Raw genomic sequence first — 18702 nt, forward strand, 5'->3', positions numbered from 1 at the left:
GGAACAATAGATCACCAAGAGAGACTGAAGCCGGATCTACTCGTATTCGAATGCCGAGTCCGCAGGAGCAACGTCGATGGCAGCTACTTACGCAATGCAGAGCGAAGCCGCAGCACTTGACTTGGCAATCGGACCGTGACCGAAGCAGCATGACACAGCCTCGATCATTGGAGTCATGCAGAAATAGGCTGACACTGACCACCGCACGACTCTACTGAAATTGTTTGTCACCAAGTTCTACATGACCAAAGCGTCTTTCGAGGTCGATCACAGGTCGGGACAGCTCGTATGAGCTCTGCTGCTGAGCAGTCGCCATGATCAATGCTCATGCGTCCTTGACATCCACCGAAGCTTTTATACTGAGCTTCCATCGTATCCCGTCCTGCACACGTACCTGCACACCACTACGTTTTCGACACCCTACTACTGACACTTGCATCAGCATTCGACTCATCGAGATGGCTCGCAAATTACTGACCCCACTGCTCCTCTTCCAGCTATGTTGCTTTACTGACTGGATTGGCACAGCATCAGCATTGCCAACTTTCGACGGCTCGTCTAACGCTTCTCCGACTGATGCCATTCCTCCGCTGATCTGGCGCCTGCACAATGATGCCCACAGCGCGAACGCAACTCTCGGAAGTATATCTCTACTGACGCGTGTCGATCCTGAGAACAAGCACAAAGTTGAAGACTACTTCAACGTCGAATTCACACCAGATGCCCCAGGTAGTTGTCACGCCTGGGAGACACGGGTCCGAGAGGCTTGGGAAGAGGCCATTCAAATGATTCGATTCGCGACAGGAAAGGCGAAAATGTTGAGGTCGTCAAAGCCTGGCCCCGCGATGGCCGAAAGGCGTGACGAATGGATCCGCGTAGAACAGACTTTCCGAGCGCTGTAAGGATTTGACTCTGAGCGTGGCATCAGGATAGAATTCGAAGATATCTCGACTGACGGGCATAGATTTGGAAAGCCTGACGCCAAACCGGAGGATTTCGAAGGTGCGAAATTCAACGACGAGCCTATGGCTCAGGTCGTCGAAGGTCAGTAAACGCCTGAGTTTGCTCTAAAGCTTTCACTGACAAACAGGCAGGCCAAATTGGTACACTCCTATCCGACCACCTCGCGGTGCCGCAGAAACCTTATTTGCGCTGCGACCAAGACTATTTCCTGTATGTTAAACCGGACCACGTCGATCCTAGGGATGCAGGAACACCGGAAGAAGGCAAGCATACGTTTGTCAAACGTAGGTTCGAACGGTGAGGCACATCTTAAAACAAGCTGACGATAAGCAGCTAGCAAAAACAATGTCCCATGCCCCAATGGCGCTTGGATCCTGCAAGGCTTCCCTAAGCAGCAAACCTTCTGGCAATGCTATCCCGACCCAGTTCCACGAGTGGAAGACAGGGTGATGGACGTTGTCTGTACGGAGGACCCTGTAATGGGCAAAAATCTAGCCAAAAGCATTTGGTTCGAGTACACCCCAGCTACCAATCGTTGGAACTGGAATTCGGATCGCAGAATCATGACCTTCTGTCCCGCGTCGCTGAACAGAGCCGACTGGTCTGCCGCTGCTGCTGTATCTGGCATCAAAGAGGGCGATCGACTCGGATATCCCATGGCTGTGACTTGGATCCATGAGATGTTTCATTACCTTGCCGGCTGTATGACTTCTAATAGCTGCATTAATGAGAGACCTGAACGTTAACGTCTGTTTTAGGGTTTGACGAACGCGCTGTCACAGCAGAGGGTGAGCCGTGGGAAGAGCGGCGCACTTATGGCTGGGAGAAAGCTGTGAATCTCGGCCAGCACGCGGCGCAGCGGAGCGCTTTCTCGCCCGAGAACATGGATCTCTTCGCCGAAGCGATGTACTTCAAAGACTGGCACTGGGCGAGTGGGCGAGCGAAGAAGACACCAGAGGCGGATGACTTCGATCCTGTGAGTAGAGAGGAAATCAAGAACTTGTGTAACAGGCATCCTGGCTAAACTTGGCAGATCAAGGTATATCAAGCGTATGAGCCCCAGTCGGAAAGTGACAGTAGTTCCAGTGGATCAGAAAGCGGTTCGGGCGATTCGGAACACTCTTCGAACGATCATCCCACATCCGAGCCGGATATGCCCGCAGGAAGGAAGGTCTTGTTGCAGCACAAAACAGGAGACCAGGGCCCCCAGGACAATGCTCACTCTGATTCTGAAAACAGTGCCGGGCGGAGGAGTAGGGAAATGCCAGCAAAAGATGGCGACGCTGGTGCCCACGAATCCAAAGAGAGAATCCGATTCAAGCGGGCAAATGAGGATGGCGTGAGCGGACTGCAGGACGTGTTCCGCGTGGACTCCATGGACCCGTCGCCTAGAGGCTCCTGCAAGAGCCACATGGACAGGTTCAGGTCGGCGTGGGATGATGTCGTCGATATACTTCGCATTGCTCGGCAAAAAGCAGAGCTCTTGAAGGACAATGATTTGTCGAAGCCGGAGGAAAAAGGAGAATCGCTCAGGCTGAAGCAAATTTTCCGAGCGCTGTGGGTTCCTCGGAGCTGCTTGCACTATTCTCGTGTCTTACTGACTGGTCGTAGCTTCGGCGACTCCGACCCTGTTGTCCTAGCAGGTGTGTCTCCGGCTGAGAGCGACGTCTTCGGCAGCTCTGGGCTCCATACTGACGAACTACAGATAAGTATCAGCAGATCCTCTCAAAACGACTCGACAACAAGGGCGTAATATATCTGAAGTGTGGTGATAACGCTCTGATCTATCGTGAAGCGAATTCTACAGACCCGAGGGACGACAGAACCCCCAATGAAGGAAAACACACTCTCGCGAAACGTGAGTCGTTGACTTGAAATTAGCAAATGCACTTTTGCTAACATCAAGTTTAGCGGGACACCCACATCAGCCATGTCCTTATGGTGCCTGGGTCTTTGTCGGACTTGAGAAGGGAAAAAGCTTTTATGAATGTCGGCATACGGCAGTCGGAGCTGGCAATATTACCACCAACCCCGCGTGGTGTCCTGGTCCTGGCATTTATGGTCAAGTGATCACAACGCCTACGGCGACTGTGCTCGGCTTCTGTGGCAACGTTCTTCTCAGCGACACATGGTCTGTAACAGAAGAAGCCGTCAATATCAAGGAAGGCCAAGACTTTCATTTCAGCAAATACCTCCAGTCGACCTGGATACACGAAATGTTCCACTATATCGAAAAGTGTAAGCAGCTACATACTCAAAGTCTGCAAGATGTAGTGGCTAATTAATGCCCCAGATATCGAAGAACCATCTGTTGACGACGAAGGAAAGCCCCGAGGTGCAAGTCCACACGGTAAAGCGCTACGAAGAACGGTCGGCTGGCCATCTTGTGTCAATTTGGCGCAGTATGAACCCAAGCGCGCACTCAAATCCCCAGAGAATTTGGCAGCCTTTGCCATGGCAGCGTACCTGGATCAATGGCATTGGGCAAGTGGTATTGCCAAAAAGGAGCCAGAGAAAGAGCCTTTCGACCCAGTAAGTTCATAGACTATGCTCGTGAAGAACATAGCGAACTGACAGTCGTAAAGATCCAAGCGTACAGAACCAATATGCACGATCCATCGTTTACCGACAATCTCATGAGCCTTGGCAACGGCACCGACGCATCAAGCCAATTCCCTGGGAACGGGTCAACGAGCAGCATTGTCGGCAACTAGATCGGACGCCGGACGAGACGATAGAATGAGACTCTTCCAGTAAGGTGAAGGAGGTTGATGTTGGCGCGAACTCAAAGCCAGACTAAACGGTTTCTCTTGCGTTCATATAGGATTCTTTCAACCTGGACGAGAAGTTGATGATCTCCTCTGATCATTCAATCAAGTCCTCTCAGTCACATATGTAGTCTGCGTGCTACTGAAAGATACCTTGCTGGTATGAGAATTGATAGTTTTGCGTCAGGAAGCTTACAAAAGCTGGCTACCACTCACGACCATGCAAATCAGAACTACGTGGCTTTTAAGTACGTCCTCGCTGCTCGTAGCTCTGCCCTGTAACGCGTTCTTGAGGCATCGCGCCTGGCGAAGCAAGATGGTCCGGAAATCTCGTGACGCGGAGCGAAGGATTCATTTGTGGGGAGTGATCAGAACTGCTGACCAGAGTTTTGAGAGTCCTCTGAAAGCAGACATGGAGCTTACATGAACAGCATGAGTTTGTATTCGACCATCAAGGTGCTCATTCTGTGCGGCTAATCGACCCAGAGATCGTCGTTGTTGCCGTGGCGTGGGTGCCAGACGACTTGTACAGCACGCACTTTCCCTGATCGAAAAAGCCGATGTCCGCCCTGCATCTTTGGAGAGGCAGACCCATACTGGAATCACTCCTGATTGGTTTAGGATCGCGAGTAGGGCGAAGACCTTTTTCCGGTATCCGACTACACATTTTGAGTTTATGAATCTTCACATAGGGCTGAGTGACTAGCGGTCAGCCCCTGGCAAGCCAAGAAGGTCGACCCAACGGAGTCAGACATGATCAGATTCGACGGCAGGCACACATTGTTGAACAGAGGACTCTAAAGGTCGGTTTCTTTGACAGGCATCAACGACACCCTCTGGAGGTACATCGTCATTCACGCATGGGCTGGGAGTATCGCAGGTCATTTCGGCCTGATGACGCATGAAGCATATACGTAGACGAGACTCTAGCTAGTACAGCGTGAGCTCCGATGTGAGATGGCAGCGCCGTTGATTCCTCGGAGTGATTGCTGGCGAACAGGGTGTGATGGACGAGGATGAATGAAACCGGCAGGGATAATAGTACGATGGGTCGATCTCAGGGTTTGTCAATGGTACTCTGCACAAGGCTCCGTCACTATCTAACAACAGTTATGAGCCCGAGATTATCGAAGGCATGCTTCCTGAGCCAAAGTGTCGTATTCCTCGATCTTCTCATCATCCTTAATGCAGCATGCGACCTATGGACATTCCGGATCCCTTGGAAGAGAGCAGGGTATACACTGCCACAAAACATTAGTAGAGCTTTTCGGTAGAATGTAGGCAGAAGTGGCCCACATTTAGGCTTCCTGCGCACTTCCCGCAGCCGCAGCCATCGAAGGCGTTGATCTGCCCGACAAACAGCGCCATCGCAGTGGCAAGTATGAAGGAGATGGTGGAGAGTCTGAGTTGCATTGTAACGTGTTGTGGTACATCGGACAATTTTCTTGCGAGTATGAATGTTTGCTGGGACAAGTATTGGAGGGACTGTTTAGGCATTGATATACGTTTGCGCAGTGTTGAGACATCAGATGCACGGACGTCGGACATGCTTTCTGCCCTGTTGTGGGCTGTCGTGCTACCAGTTGCTTGTTCCATAGCATGTTTGCAGGACAGGGTCAGGCCTCACTAGCGTCTGCCGAAATAAAATGCGACTAGCCCAGCTTCCGCCGAGAGGGATTCGGAAACCACGGTTCGGCACGGCGTGCTGTGCCCGTGAGCTTCATAAGCACTTCCTCACTCCTCGCATCTCTGCATTTATGGGTCGACTTTGAGGCACCTGGTCGGGCAGAGCGAGCTAGTCGCACGAATAAGGTCGCCGCGAGAGAGCACAATTGCCGCTTTTGCGAGTCTCCAATACGCTGCCCGTATCCAGGCTGGCGCGGACTGACTCGAATCCGTTGATAGGGCAAGCGCATGGTCTGCAAGCCTCATAGAGCAAAGATTTGACATTCGTGTAGTTATCATGACCCTGCTGCTGCGGGACCTTGTTGCTCGTCCCACCTCGATCTTAACCGCCTAAAATCCTCAGCGAGCTTCTCAATTGTCCCAAGCAAGCACGCAAAATGACAATTTGTCCACATTTGCGAATATATCATCAGCCTCGAGGTGAAACCCATCCCATTCTTGCCCATTTTGAATTCCTCCTCCATGCTGAGCACGCCTCTGCCTTTCAACGTTAGTGTCCAGTCAAAAGTGACCTCGTCCAGCTCCTCGAAAAGTCGATGTTGCTGCCGCAGGTTGGCAGCTATCATTCTGTTCAGCAAGTCGGTGTCCTCCATCGGTAGCACGGTCTTGAACATTTCTTTACGATCGAAGACTAGCTTGTGGGCCAAGGTCTTGAGACCAAACATCCGTCTGAGGTGATTGACGTACGAGTGATAACCACCGCAGAAGATCAGAATCAAGGGACCGGTGGAACTGACGAAGATTCTCAGCATACTCAGCACAGCTTGACTGGGTATGCCGAGCGCTTGCGCTGGCGTGAGGAGATGTTCAGTGATGAAGGGGTCGTCTGACACGACATTGCCAACGTAGCTCATGATGTGTCCTCGAGAGCTCGGGAACGCTTTGTAACAACGTTTTGCGAGCCTTGCGAAATGACAAAAATCGTCCGAGGTGATCTGGTCGGGGGTCCGTGTGCGGAGCCCGTAGTCCACGGCCAAGCAGAAGGAAAGAAATCTGCGTAGACGCTCGGTAATCTCGGGCGAGGAGTCCGTTCGCGAGTTTGTGGGATATAGTGTATATGCCGGCGGCTCCTCCGTGTAGAGGGGGCAGCCCTCCGTGTAGTGAGGCAGTGCCTCCGCTTCATGAGCGGGAGGCTTGTTCATGATGTGATGTAAACTTAATGTCTGCTGCTTTGAGGCTGTCGACTTGAGGGCGCTTGGTAGTATTTGGAGTATGTCGACTGGGGACAGTCGGTGGCATTTGTAGGAACGGAAATCTTGAGTGTATACCATTTGGGCTCGACAGTAGGACCATGGTGCTGAGAAAGTCTACTGAGACGTGCCTCAGGACCACCTCCCAAGTCAGGCGCGTGTCTCCGCTCGTTCCGGCTTTGAGTGTCATTGACTCCATAGGTGGGCACCACAGGTTTTGCTGGCATGAATTGGGCACACAATCGTGCCTCGAACGGCTCTCAGCTGCGCTTCTACACCTTTGCGCGAGGCCAAGAAACATAGTTCACCTAGCATTCTCGGAGACAGGAACTTCTTCTGACAGTGACTGCCTGCAACTCAGGCAATGTCTTCCAGCTCAAATTGTGTCGTCTTCAGCCTCGTGAGCTACGAGGCTTCTCGTCTGGGAGAGACAGAGGTGCATTCTGGCTGTGGCTCTAACAATTTTTGTGTTTCCAAGCAGTACAGCAACCGGACTTGCTGAAGTCCAAGTCGAACGACTACACAGAGCCAGAATTATCTGCGCACGACCAAGCTGCTGAACCTCCCGTGGCATTGTAATCGTCAATGATCTGCGCAATCGCGCTGTAGCTGCCAGCCACCATAATGAAAGTACCAATCACCAGCATGAATCCACAAAAGGCGACCATTCCCATCCAGCGTATGCTCTTTCTACCTTTGCCGACGGACCAGTTATCATATAACCACATCCCTGCCATTGGCTGAAATGACAAGAATGTACCGAGGAGAGCGCCGACCAGTGAGACAAGGCTACCAAAGACGGGGATGCCACTGGCGATGACATATGCGACAATGGTGGCAGCGAGAACGCAGCTCAGCAAGGTACTCCAATGTACGACCGTGTTGTGTGTCAAGTGTCGAGAGCCACGGAGTATCCGCACGAAAGCATACTTCGCTGGCATCTGCAGAAATTGTAAGCACCAAAGCGTTTGCCAGTGTTCGGCAAGCTTACATGAGTGATTAATGCTGTAGTAACGATCAGACCTGGCAGTGCCAGGCCGTAGCAAATCTTCTTCAACAGGACCCCGGCACTTCCAAGGGCTGGTGAAGCCACATATGAGCCGCAAAAGTAGTAGACGACTATTCCAATGATGAGGTACACCAGTGTGACAGTGACCTGACAAGCCATCAACGATCTCTTGTACATCTTCGGGTTCCTCATCTCAGCGGCGATGGGAAAGAAAGTAGGCGTGCCGGCGTAGGCGAAAACCAAAGTCGAGACAGCAGACATCGCCTGGCGGAACGACGGTTGTGCGACTAACTTGTAGTCGGAGACCCAGACGGCACCCTGCGGTGCAGCTGCAGGACGATCCTGAACACCAACGCTCACCGTCAATGTGAGCACTGTTGTACGCAGGTCAGTGATATCCAGCCGCTTGGAGTGGTGGACCTTACGTGAGACGATAATGCATGTCACTCCTATCCACGCCAGCCAGCTGATCTTTCCCAATGTGCGAATGCTGGCCAGGCAGAATCCAATGACGGCAGCGACTGCGACGAAAATGGCAGTGCAAGCGCCGTGCGCGGAGAGAGCGTTCAGTGCTATTGACACACCGAGCATCGCGGCACCGGCGACGAAGATCTCATCTGTCATCGATTTAGCAGAGGTCACTTGAAGAACCGAGGACCACTTACATAGCACGAATGCAGTCGCGAGAACTTCGCGACACCAGTTTCCGAGCTGTACCGTTAGTCAGAAGCACAATGTTCCATTCGCTACGGCTAGCCTTACCATGATTCTCCCGGCATCATCGATGCCATACACCTCACGATGATTGTTCTTGAAGCCTCCAACCATGTAGTTACTCCATGCGTTCAGAGAGGCAATGGTGATCAACAGGATCACTCCTGGTATCATGCCGACAGTATCGAAGACCGAAGGGATTGAAAGAACACCAAGTCCAATCTGAGTCTTCAGCATAAGAGCTGTGGTCCCAAGCCAACCAACCTGCAGAGATCAGTATCGCATGGCAGCCACGCGACATTTAGCTCACATTGCGATAGTTTGGACCGGTATCAACGATTTCGCCAAACACGGCATCTTCTTGCCCGTCTGCTGCGTAGACTTCACCGGCGACTTTGGTGTTCGAAGGCATAGGCGTAATCGCTTCACCCTTTTCGTAATCCATGGTGAGATTGCAACGGCAAAAGTGTTTGCTCGATCTATGTCAGACTTGGGGAGGAAAGAAAGGCATTGGGCATTCATATCTTCGAGCGGCACCCCTCACTCCATAGTTCTATCTTAGCCTATCTAGGCTCAGCCTCGTTCCACCAGTAATCCGGGGAAGGTGTGTATCATCAGTGGCGCGCTTTCGTTTGCCGTGGCGCTAGCCTCGTAGATTGATTGCTGATGTACAAGGTACAACATTGTCACTGGCCGGGGAAACCTGCTTTGTGGCTTCAAATGCCAAGACGATCGTTCTGGATCAGTGGTCTTCGCACTCTACGCTCGAATGTGAGCACACACTTTCGATCTTGTTCTCCTCTTCAACAATTTGGGCGAGCTGAGTTATGTAGAGGTCGCTCACTTGGAGAGCGGTTATGGAGTCCGAGGCGACATGGATACTGTCAAGACCCATACCCAATGAGGAAATTTGTGCAGCGATCGGTCGGCGTCACTCAGCGATCTCTTAGATACAGCGTCACAAATGCAATCAGGTTTCCCTCCGCAAAGAGTAATGTCATGATCTGTCTCAGATCTCCACAGCTTGGCCTATCTGAGTTCTGGGGAACGTTACTTCGGCATTCACGCGATGATACGTTTTCAGCCTGAGGCCATACTCGCGGTCAACTGCCCCCACATATTCATCTACGGCAATACCTTCTTCACATCACAGCATACTTAGAAGCCACTCTCGCGATGGACAGCTTCGCATTTGCGTAGTACACATTCGCAAACAAGCCATTGTTCTCTTCGAACAGCTTCACAGACACACGATCTTGCCACCATGGGTTCCGCACCACAATCAGTAGAGCTTGGAGGCATAATGGTCGCCTTGATAACGCCCTACACGCCAGACCAGACTCAAATCGATGTCCCGGCTCTTCATCAACACATCAACAGACTCATCGAAGCTGGCGTGCATGGATTGGTTCCCGGTGGAAGTACAGGCGAGTTCACTGTGCTATCGGTCGAAGAGCGAAAGATCTTGGTGGAAGAATGCGTCAAAGCGGCTGCTGGTCGCGTACCCATCGTCGCAGGAATTGGTGATCTCTCCACCCATCGAGCCGTGCAACTTGCAGTCCATGCATCCAAAGCCGGCGCATCAGCTCTCATGGTCGTGCCTCCATTTTACGATTCCTTGAATCTCGAACAGCTGAAGGAGTTCCTTGGCGAGATCCATCAAGAATCTGGTTTGGACCTCGTTTACTATAACATTCCTTCGGCTACTGGCACCAAGCTTTCACCAGCAGAAATTGCAAGCTTGTCCTCTGTGGGCGTGAAATACATGAAAGATACTTCGGGAGATGGCCCAGCTTTGACTGAGCTTCTCTTCCATCGTTCTGGGGAGATCACAACGTTCAACGGCTGGGACACTTTGACGTTCTACGGCTTGGCGGCTGGTGCCAAAGGAGGCGTTTGGGGAGCGACGAATTTCATACCCGAGTTGTCCATGCAACTATACGATGCGATTGCAGTGCAAGGCGATTTGAAACGAGGCCGCGAGTTGTGGAAGAAGATCTGGCCAATATGTGCTCTGCTAGAGGAGGGGAATTATGCTGGGGCAGTCAAGACCGGTATGGAGCTCAGAGGTTGGTCCACAGGTGGCTTGAGAAAGCCATTCTCTCTTCTTGGTAAGAGTGAGAGGTCTAGATTGAGAGATTTGTTGGTTGATGCTGGCGTACAAGTTGCGTAGATGTAGATAGCTTATCAACGCAAAAAGATACCATTAAACTAAATTTGCTCCAATCGATCCTCGAAGAGCTGGTTGCGATTCTGTTAGTCCGCGAATGCTACCATTCGTCTATGAACGATTACTGCAGTATCACTCGACTCTTTCAATCTGACCAGTAAAAATCTTAGCACCAAAATCTCAGGTGGTCAATTGAAGTGAAATACACGTCCAGAGAAGCATCTTTGAGACTGAAATGTAAATGGTAAGTTGATATAAGTATCTGACGTGACTTCTAGAGCTTCGCCAGTGCCCCATTCTGTCCTAGAAAAGTAACATGGCTTCGGGTGATGTCCTTTAGGGTCCGACAACCGGCCAATGCCATCGTCTGTTTCAATTCGTGATGCATAATCTTCAGCGCCAACTCAACACCGGCTTGTCCATTATACTATAGAGTCAGCTGTTAGTAATAGGACGATGTCCTCCAAGAATGCGACTTACAGCCTGTGAAATGATTAGCAACAGCCTTCTGCAAGGGAGACATATAGGAGAGTCATACCAGTCCCCATATCGGTATCCGACCAACAAAACAATGTGTCGCGCCTAATGCAAGTGCTTTGAAGACATCTGATCCACGTCTTATGCCGCCATCGACTGCGATTGGGATTTTGCCTCCGGCAGCCTCTGCACACTCGCGAAGCGAATCGAGAGTTGCGGGTTGGCCGTCCAGTTGTCGACCTCCATGATTCGACACTAGGATACCATCTACTCCGTGAGTTATGGCAAGCCGGACATCCTCAGCGGCTGTGATACCTTTTAGCCAGATCTGTAGCTTCGTCTGTTGCCGGAGCCAAGGTATTGCGGTCTCCCAAGTTAGCGTCGGATCTGTGTCAGGTTAGCCACGTTCGATGTAATTGACTCTGCCATACTGACCGAAGTCTGTGTCGCTATCTTCTGAGCTCGATCTTCCAGTGAGTTCTTTCTTGCCATCGGAGAGTAAATTTGGCCAGCCCATATCCTCGGGCAATGTGAACTCGTTACGATGCTCGTTTAGTCTTCGACCCAACAAAGGTGTATCGACAGAGACCAATATTGCCTTATATCCAGCCTCTGTTCGATCACAAATCAGCACATTCGTCTTTGGGTCATAAAAAAGTTCTGAGAAGTACCTTCGGCTCTTCGAATCATTTGGTGAGAAATTTCACGGTTTCTCAAGACGCAGAGTTGCATGGCATAGGGGTTCGATCCTCCTTCAGCTATTACCGACTCCAGAGGCTCCGTAGCGTAGGATGAGAGGCCCATGGCAATATTGTATTTGGCTGCAGCTCTTGAGACAGCGAGCTCTCCCTCAGGGTGCGCCAAGCGATGCATTGCGGCAGGGCTGAAACCGAGAGGCATGCTCACCTGAAAGAAGATTTTAGCTCAGTTGTTGGGAATGATAGTATCGGGGACATCGTACACGCTGTCCAAAGATCTCACAAGACGTGTCTACATTCGCAACGTTTCTGAAAATTCTTGGTTTGATCATGTATCGTCTGTATGCAGCTTCGTTGTCGTTCAGTGTCAACAAGTCCATTGCTCCCTCATTGTAATACTCTGGGAAGTTTTTAGTTCGCGGTTGAAGTGTCTTTGAATACGCGCTGGCCTACCTCTGTACATCTGTGGCAGCTGAGCACTTCCCAGTCGCTTCAGATCACATATTGTGTGTACATGAGGATCGAAACGCTCTCCGCGATTAGCCATGGTTGTGAGGTCGCTGTCTTGCTTGACTCAAGGAGCTTTGAAGGTATACAATCGTTACGAGAGGGAGTGACTGTAGGGCACTTGCACATGTCCTATGTTCACTGTCTGTTAGATCGATCTTGATACGACGCCTTCGGGCTGACCTTCCTCGGGATCACTTGCACTCATGACGTGTGGGCCGGGTTGGCTCACTTACCGCACAGCTAGCGCACTGAGAAATTTAGTAATCGCATCTCGTGCTGGGGCATCCTGCTGGGAACTCCATCTCTGGTCGCAATGGTGCAGTCCGAAGAACAGATCTTTCGCTCTCATGGCTTGGCATCTTCTGCAGAGGATGGAGATTAAGCTTCCTTCAGCGCATGCACCTCATACACAATCGTTACGTACTGGAACACGGTGAACTTGGCTGATTCATTTGCTACAGTGTTTGTTTGTAGATAATCTCGCGCTCAAAGCGAGACAGGCACATTCTCCTGCTGTCGCGTGGTCAAAACTTACGAGATCCCCGTCGAACAGCAAGCTCATCTCAGTCTAAACTGTTGCCCATGTTGACATGCACAGCCTTAATTTGCGAGTATGCTTCAAGTCCAGCGCTACCAAGCTCTCGACCAATGCCACTTTGTTTCACACCTAGCAAAATTAGTATCCCGCCGCCACACTCAAGCAATAAGGGAGCTTACCACCAAAAGGAACCCGTGGATCGCAATCCTGGCTGCTATTGATCCACACCATTCCCGCTTCAATTTCAGATGCCACCCGATGTGCTCTCTGTAGATCTCTGGTAAAGACCGCCGCCCCGAGCCCGTACGCGGTGTCATTCGCTCGTGAGATAGCGTCTTCCTCAGAGCCGAACTTGCAAACAACCACAACGGGGCCGAAAATCTCTTCTCGATATATCATCATATCATCTCGGACGTCTGTGAAAATGGTCGGAGAGACGAAGAATCCACTTTCTGGCGCTCCTTTGATGGTTTCTGCCCCAAGGGCGACCGTGGCGCCCTCCGATTTTCCCTTTGCAATATATTCAACGACTCTGTCGTACTGCAGTCGAGATACTTGCGGTCCCTGATAGGTTTTATCGTCCCACTGATCGCCGACCCGACTTACTTGCTGAGTTCTCGCAACAAAAGCTTTGACGAATTCGTCATAGATCTGCTCGTGAACAAAAAGCCTCGTCGTGGCTGTGCATATCTGGCCTTGATTGCTCATACAGCCCAAATGTGCCCAGTTCACCGCTTGATTCAGGTCTGCATCCGGAAATACGATTAGGGGCGATTTACCTCCGGTCTCCAACGTGATGTTCTTCAACGTAAGGGCAGCAGCTTTCATGATTTCCCTCGCCGTCGCAGTTGATCCAGTAAAAGCGATTTTGTCCACCAATGGATGATTGACCAGCGCTTGGCCAGCCTCTCTGCCAAGGCCATTAATGATGTTGACAACACCTTTGGGAAAGCCTGCCTCAACAATCAAACGAGCTAGCAGCAAGACGCTCAATGGTGTCTGTTCTGCAGCTTTGAGCACGACGGTATTACCACATGCCAGTGCAGGCCCCAATTTCCTAGAGGTCATCGTCAATCTCTGGAAATATAGTCGGCCATGGAAGAGAGAATAACGAACCATGTTGCCATTGAAAGTGGATAATTCCACGGGATAATTTGAGCTACAACACCAATAGGCTGTCGGATTGTATAAGCAAACTTCTCCGGCGTTGTATCGATAGTCTGGCCATAAGACTTGTCTGCCCACCCGCTGTAGTATCGAATAGCGAGAATAGCCTCAGGTAGATCGTTTGTCAGCGCTTCGTTGTATGTCTTTCCATTATCCCAAGCATCAATGGTCGCGAAAGTTTCCTTGTGCTGCTCGATCAGATCTGCGAGACGCGACATCATTATGCCGCGTTCCGTGGCTGTCACGGCCTTCCATTCGCGGCTTTTAAGTGCACGCTTGGCTGCTTTGACTGCAATGTCCACATCTCTGGGTCCAGCAGCCTGGACTGTGGCAATCGACTTGCCGGTACTAGAGCAGAGATCAGTACCTTCGAAACGTTTTTGTTGAATCATTTGTTACTGACGCTGGATCAATACTGACAATTTCGCCTCCTTCGGCTGCGGAAACGAAAATGTTGTCAATGAACAGACCAGTGTTGAGTCTGAACGATCGTCCATTCGGAGCAACTAGATTAACCTCTTGTGCCATGTCGCCGCGCCTGTACAACTCAGTATCCGTGTACCACTTCTTTCATCGTTCTGAGGATTGGGCGTAAGGGTACTATTGCCGGCCGGGCTTACCTGCCTTTCGGCAACACCTTCTAGCTTCGTCCGATACCTCACTTCTTGGCGCTGAGCGGGGTTACAACGGCCACATCGTGGACTCTCTCTCCGTTGATTTACCATGCAACAGAGCCCGTAGAAGGCAATCCAGACACGAGTGCTGAGCAGAAGGTCCATATGCCGAGGAAGGTCGCAGAGAGACGATGGGAACGAACTTTCGATGGATGCTCCAATTGTCGGAGAAAGCATGTCCGTTGCGACGGGAGGCGACCCACTTGTATGAAGTGTGAGAGAAGCGACACTGCGTGCGATGGCTATAGTTTTGATCTCCGATGGATCTTAACTGAAGGCTCTGGCGATACCGAGGCCAACACTACCGCCAATGATGATCCTGCACCAACGAGTGCAGTGCGCAGACACCTCTTCCCTGAGGCTGTACGCCTTCGGATGACAAAGTCTACCGGAAAGAATTTGTTGCAAGGCTCTGTTGATGCTTCTCTCGATAGGGTTGATACCCTTGGCGAAGATACTACGTTAAGCAACGCCAAATTTGTAGGCCCATTTGGAGTCTTCAGTGCTGGTCCAAGTCGGCATGAATCGCCGCCTCGGTTGCAGACACAAACCTCAATGACAGCGGTTGCTGTACCAGAGAATCATAACCTTGGATCAACCCAGCAACTTGATGCATACGACACTTCTCCATTTGAAGACGTGCTTTCGATGTACAGTGCGAATGACATGCTCCAGTGGGACGATATTTTTGATCTAGGCACCAATCAAAATGCGATCATGTCCACGTTCGAGATGCTGGATCCGCTGGTAGGGACAAGCGCTCTTTTTGGAGATGCCACCATTTCCAACGGACCCATGCTGCAAGACTTTAGCCAAGGGCCAGTCATGGAGCACTCGACTTTGGACGACCAGCCACGAGAGACCTTGAGCCAAGAGGAGACCATGATTCTGGCACCAGACTTACTGAGACATTTCAAATCGAGAGTGATACAACACATGTCAGCAATGCCGATAGCGAACAAATCGCCCTGGGAGATTGTGAATCTGTCATCGGCCGTCGAAGCTTTCGCTCAAATATCTTTCATGAAGAATGACAGTATATCATCTGCTAAAAGCGCCTCGCTGCTCAGTCTTCTTGCCGTGTCGGCCCATCATTTACATCTGAATTCAATGTATGATGAAGACCTGGAGAGGGCTGATGGCTTTTGGGACACGATCTCTCGGTCTTGTAAAGAGCAAGCCTTGGCAAATCTGAAACAATCGTTGCAAGACGAATGTAGTGGCCCTCGTAAAGCGAAGTACAAGGATCAGCTCGGAGCGATCATGAACATGTTGACACTTGCGGTATGGTACGCGAATGCTTCAGTTCTACGAGGAAGTTGCTAACATGTTTCCAGATACACACGGGCGCGCAAAAAGATGCCCGCTGTCATATCATCGACGCAGAACGACTCATGCGATTTAGAGGCATTGCCAAACGACAAGTGTCGCGTAAGTCTCGACTACTTCACCACGTATACACGTGGATTCGCATCGTTGGAGAATCCACCTACGTGCTCCACGACTACGATGCCTTGATCAAACAATTGCAGACAAACAGTGCAACTGCTGCTCAACAACGGACCGATACCGGGGGACTTCTGGATGATTTCCTACGATTTGATACCCACAACGGGACTGGCTCACGCCGCGAGGGCATGCGTATGGGCTCACAGCCAAGCGGAGATGATCAAGGAGAGGACCCAGAGCATGAGGATACTGCGCTTCGGGACATTCATCTACAAGATTCGCGTGAGAATCCACACACGCTCTACCCAAAGATCTATGGAATTCCCGAGACATGGCTCAAACTCCTTTCCCAAGTCACCCGTTTGGCAAACGAGATGGACGCATTTAAAGCGGCTGGTGGCTGGGGCGGAGAACTTGACAGCAAAGCAAGATACCTGGAAAACAAGATTCGAAAATTCTCTGCAGCGTCACTAGGAGGTTCTTCAGCACTCTCGACGACGCACATGTACTCAGCTTTGAATACTGGTCTGGTCATATTCTTCTACCGAAGAGTCAAAAATGTGGATCCGGGGATGCTTCAAAGTCATGTCGACGATGTAATACGAGCCTTGGCCAGATTCGATGAGGCCTTAGTGACAGACACGACAGGAGGTGGGCCCGGCACGGTATGGCCAGCTTTCATTGCCGGCTGTGAGGCCAAGGGAGCTCGTAAACGTGAGCGCATATCGAAATGGATTGCTCGCGCAGCCGACAGGACCGGGTTTCACTGCTATCACCAAGCCATTCAATTGCTTCAGGACGTCTGGAACGCACAGCCCGCCTCAGGTCCTGGCTCAGCAAGACATGCGCAATCCAGTACTGCTACCCGAACCTGGATGGATATTATGCGAGAGAAGAATGTATGGCTCATGGCCTGCTGACAATTCTCAAAACACAGTACGAAGTGATGAAACCGCATAAACCCGTTCAGTCTTGCAACTACTTGAACACCTTGTGGTCGAACTGCCCATCTGCCAGACCTATTTCATTATCAAACATCTTCGTGACTCTGGCGGCACTCTGGCCCAACTTTCTGGCAGCTTCGCTCTCACCTCCTTCGTCCGTCCCAAACACTTCTGTTTTGCTTCCCAGCATAGGTCCATCGCCATACGAGTCATCGGCCGCACTGTCAACTTCTTGCTGGGCTCCCGCACCAGGCTCGTCTTTCCCCTTCTTCTGGTCTCCAAGTTGCACCTCATGAGTCCGCTGTCCCTCCCTCATATCAACAACGCTGACGCCAGCCTTCAGCAAGACCAGGATTTCATCGTTTGACTTCTCAGCAAGATTCTCAGTAGCCTGAGTATAGCCCTTCATGGCATTTCTGTAGTACTTCTTGAAACGTTTTCTCTGCTCGGAAGTCGACTCCATTGCAAGAATTTCCATACTCTGTATGGAAGGCCGGATGAAGTCCTTTAAAAGGTCTTCGAAGATAGGAAAACTGACTCCCGTGGCATCGGTACATGTGGCGACATACTTCAAGAACTCACGCCTCTCTGCTGCCGAGCGCTCGCTCGATATATCCGAGTGACGAAGGTCGATGAACTTTTGAGCCATTTCATCCGACATGCCGTCCAATTGCACTGACAAGGTCTGAAAGTAGTCCATGATGCTCGTAAGCTCAATTTTCAGTCCAGTTAGAGCCTTGATACCGACGTCCTGGAATCCTGCTATAGTCAGCGGACGGTATAACCTTCAGCTGTGCTTCGTCACACCTGACTGTTCGGACTCTTCATCAACCTGTTGATTCAGCTTTCGCAGACTTTCCAGCGCATTCTGTGCCTCGGCTTGGAAATCATTCACGATGGTCTTCTCAGAAGTGTTCTGATCAATCGCCTGAGGCTTGGCCGCTGGAGTATCGTTTTGCTGAACTTGCACGGTGCCTAGATCTGGAAGTCAGCCAAACGTGGCGTAAGCGCGTTTCGATCGAAATAGTACCAGTGTCGTTGACCACTGCAGATTTGATCTCCTGAGCAACATCGTGCACCACGACGAAACCTTCTTTGATCTCATTCACAGATGCAGCAAGGCCCTTCATGAAATTCTGCATTGCTTCCAGATCAAGACGAGTCTCCATGTCATCGATGCTCCAATAATCATAGTTTTGTCGAACTATCACCAGCTACAATCCAAGCTGCGTCAGCACTTTTGAATGAACGTCTCGGGATACTTTTACACACCTGCTCATCCTTATGCAGGCGCATATTAATCTCTCGCACTTTCTCGGTAGCAGATTCAAAAGCGCCGTTTGTCTTGATCACCAGCTGGCCGATGGCATCGAAGATTGTGTCGCTTCTGCGAAAATCTTAGTTGAAGGCTTACGAATGCGCACATCCAATCCTCACTCAAGCTTCGAGATCCCACTTTCCTTAAAATGGAGTCGAATTTGCGAGGCTTCCTCTGAGAAAGATGCTAAGCGAAGCTGAGCCAAATAGTCTACAATGAGAGGTGCTGATCGTAGGAGAGATGGGGCGGTGCTGGCATTTGCCGTCTTGTCATCGTGGGCAATGTCACTGCGCTCGTAGCCAGAACTAATGCTCTGTTGTTCAGCACCGTGAGACGCTTCTGAGGTAGACATGATTGGGATGTCTCTGGAAGCAATAACTCGACGAAGCCAATACTAGGAAACACCTGTTTTATGGACACTGGGGAT

At 50.9% G+C, this 18702-nt stretch overlaps 8 protein-coding genes across 8 annotated transcripts; 3 read left to right on the forward strand and 5 right to left on the reverse strand.

Annotated features, from left to right (window-relative positions):
* Positions 1-458: 458 nt before the first annotated feature.
* On the forward strand, positions 459-3677 carry CKM354_000443900 (uncharacterized protein; the record flags this gene model as incomplete). Its single annotated transcript, XM_044799675.1, has 11 exons — positions 459-898; positions 965-1044; positions 1095-1247; positions 1297-1665; positions 1722-1939; positions 1997-2520; positions 2575-2606; positions 2669-2821; positions 2875-3201; positions 3257-3495; positions 3549-3677. The coding sequence occupies 11 exons, from the start codon at positions 459-461 to the stop codon at positions 3675-3677; spliced, it is 2664 nt and encodes an 887-aa protein (XP_044655610.1).
* Positions 3678-5692: 2015 nt separating this feature from the next.
* Positions 5693-6559, reverse strand: CKM354_000444000 (uncharacterized protein; the record flags this gene model as incomplete). Its single annotated transcript, XM_044799676.1, has 1 exon — positions 5693-6559. One exon carries the CDS (start codon positions 6557-6559, stop codon positions 5693-5695), a length of 867 nt encoding a protein of 288 aa, XP_044655611.1.
* Positions 6560-7125: 566 nt separating this feature from the next.
* CKM354_000444100 (uncharacterized protein) lies at positions 7126-8775 on the reverse strand (the record flags this gene model as incomplete). Its single annotated transcript, XM_044799677.1, has 6 exons — positions 7126-7548; positions 7599-7990; positions 8042-8233; positions 8282-8327; positions 8379-8594; positions 8641-8775. The coding sequence occupies 6 exons, from the start codon at positions 8773-8775 to the stop codon at positions 7126-7128; spliced, it is 1404 nt and encodes a 467-aa protein (XP_044655612.1).
* Positions 8776-9594: 819 nt separating this feature from the next.
* Positions 9595-10503, forward strand: CKM354_000444200 (uncharacterized protein; the record flags this gene model as incomplete). Its single annotated transcript, XM_044799678.1, has 1 exon — positions 9595-10503. The coding sequence occupies one exon, from the start codon at positions 9595-9597 to the stop codon at positions 10501-10503; it is 909 nt and encodes a 302-aa protein (XP_044655613.1).
* A 271-nt stretch (positions 10504-10774) lies between these two features.
* Positions 10775-12222, reverse strand: CKM354_000444300 (uncharacterized protein; the record flags this gene model as incomplete). The annotated part of the gene is made up of 6 exons (XM_044799679.1): positions 10775-10927; positions 11039-11364; positions 11413-11589; positions 11649-11883; positions 11939-12075; positions 12129-12222. 6 exons carry the CDS (start codon positions 12220-12222, stop codon positions 10775-10777), a joined length of 1122 nt encoding a protein of 373 aa, XP_044655614.1.
* Positions 12223-12748: 526 nt separating this feature from the next.
* Positions 12749-14418, reverse strand: CKM354_000444400 (uncharacterized protein; the record flags this gene model as incomplete). Its single annotated transcript, XM_044799680.1, has 4 exons — positions 12749-12852; positions 12903-13780; positions 13840-14238; positions 14294-14418. 4 exons carry the CDS (start codon positions 14416-14418, stop codon positions 12749-12751), a joined length of 1506 nt encoding a protein of 501 aa, XP_044655615.1.
* Positions 14419-14669: 251 nt separating this feature from the next.
* On the forward strand, positions 14670-16933 carry CKM354_000444500 (uncharacterized protein; the record flags this gene model as incomplete). Its single annotated transcript, XM_044799681.1, has 2 exons — positions 14670-15848; positions 15902-16933. The coding sequence occupies 2 exons, from the start codon at positions 14670-14672 to the stop codon at positions 16931-16933; spliced, it is 2211 nt and encodes a 736-aa protein (XP_044655616.1).
* A 58-nt stretch (positions 16934-16991) lies between these two features.
* Positions 16992-18627, reverse strand: CKM354_000444600 (uncharacterized protein; the record flags this gene model as incomplete). Its single annotated transcript, XM_044799682.1, has 5 exons — positions 16992-17716; positions 17765-17938; positions 17988-18171; positions 18230-18344; positions 18395-18627. 5 exons carry the CDS (start codon positions 18625-18627, stop codon positions 16992-16994), a joined length of 1431 nt encoding a protein of 476 aa, XP_044655617.1.
* Positions 18628-18702: the final 75 nt, after the last annotated feature.

Source organism: Cercospora kikuchii (assembly GCF_019650295.1).
Source record: "Cercospora kikuchii DNA, contig_00003, whole genome shotgun sequence".
In the NCBI taxonomy this organism is placed as follows: domain Eukaryota; kingdom Fungi; phylum Ascomycota; class Dothideomycetes; order Mycosphaerellales; family Mycosphaerellaceae; genus Cercospora; species Cercospora kikuchii.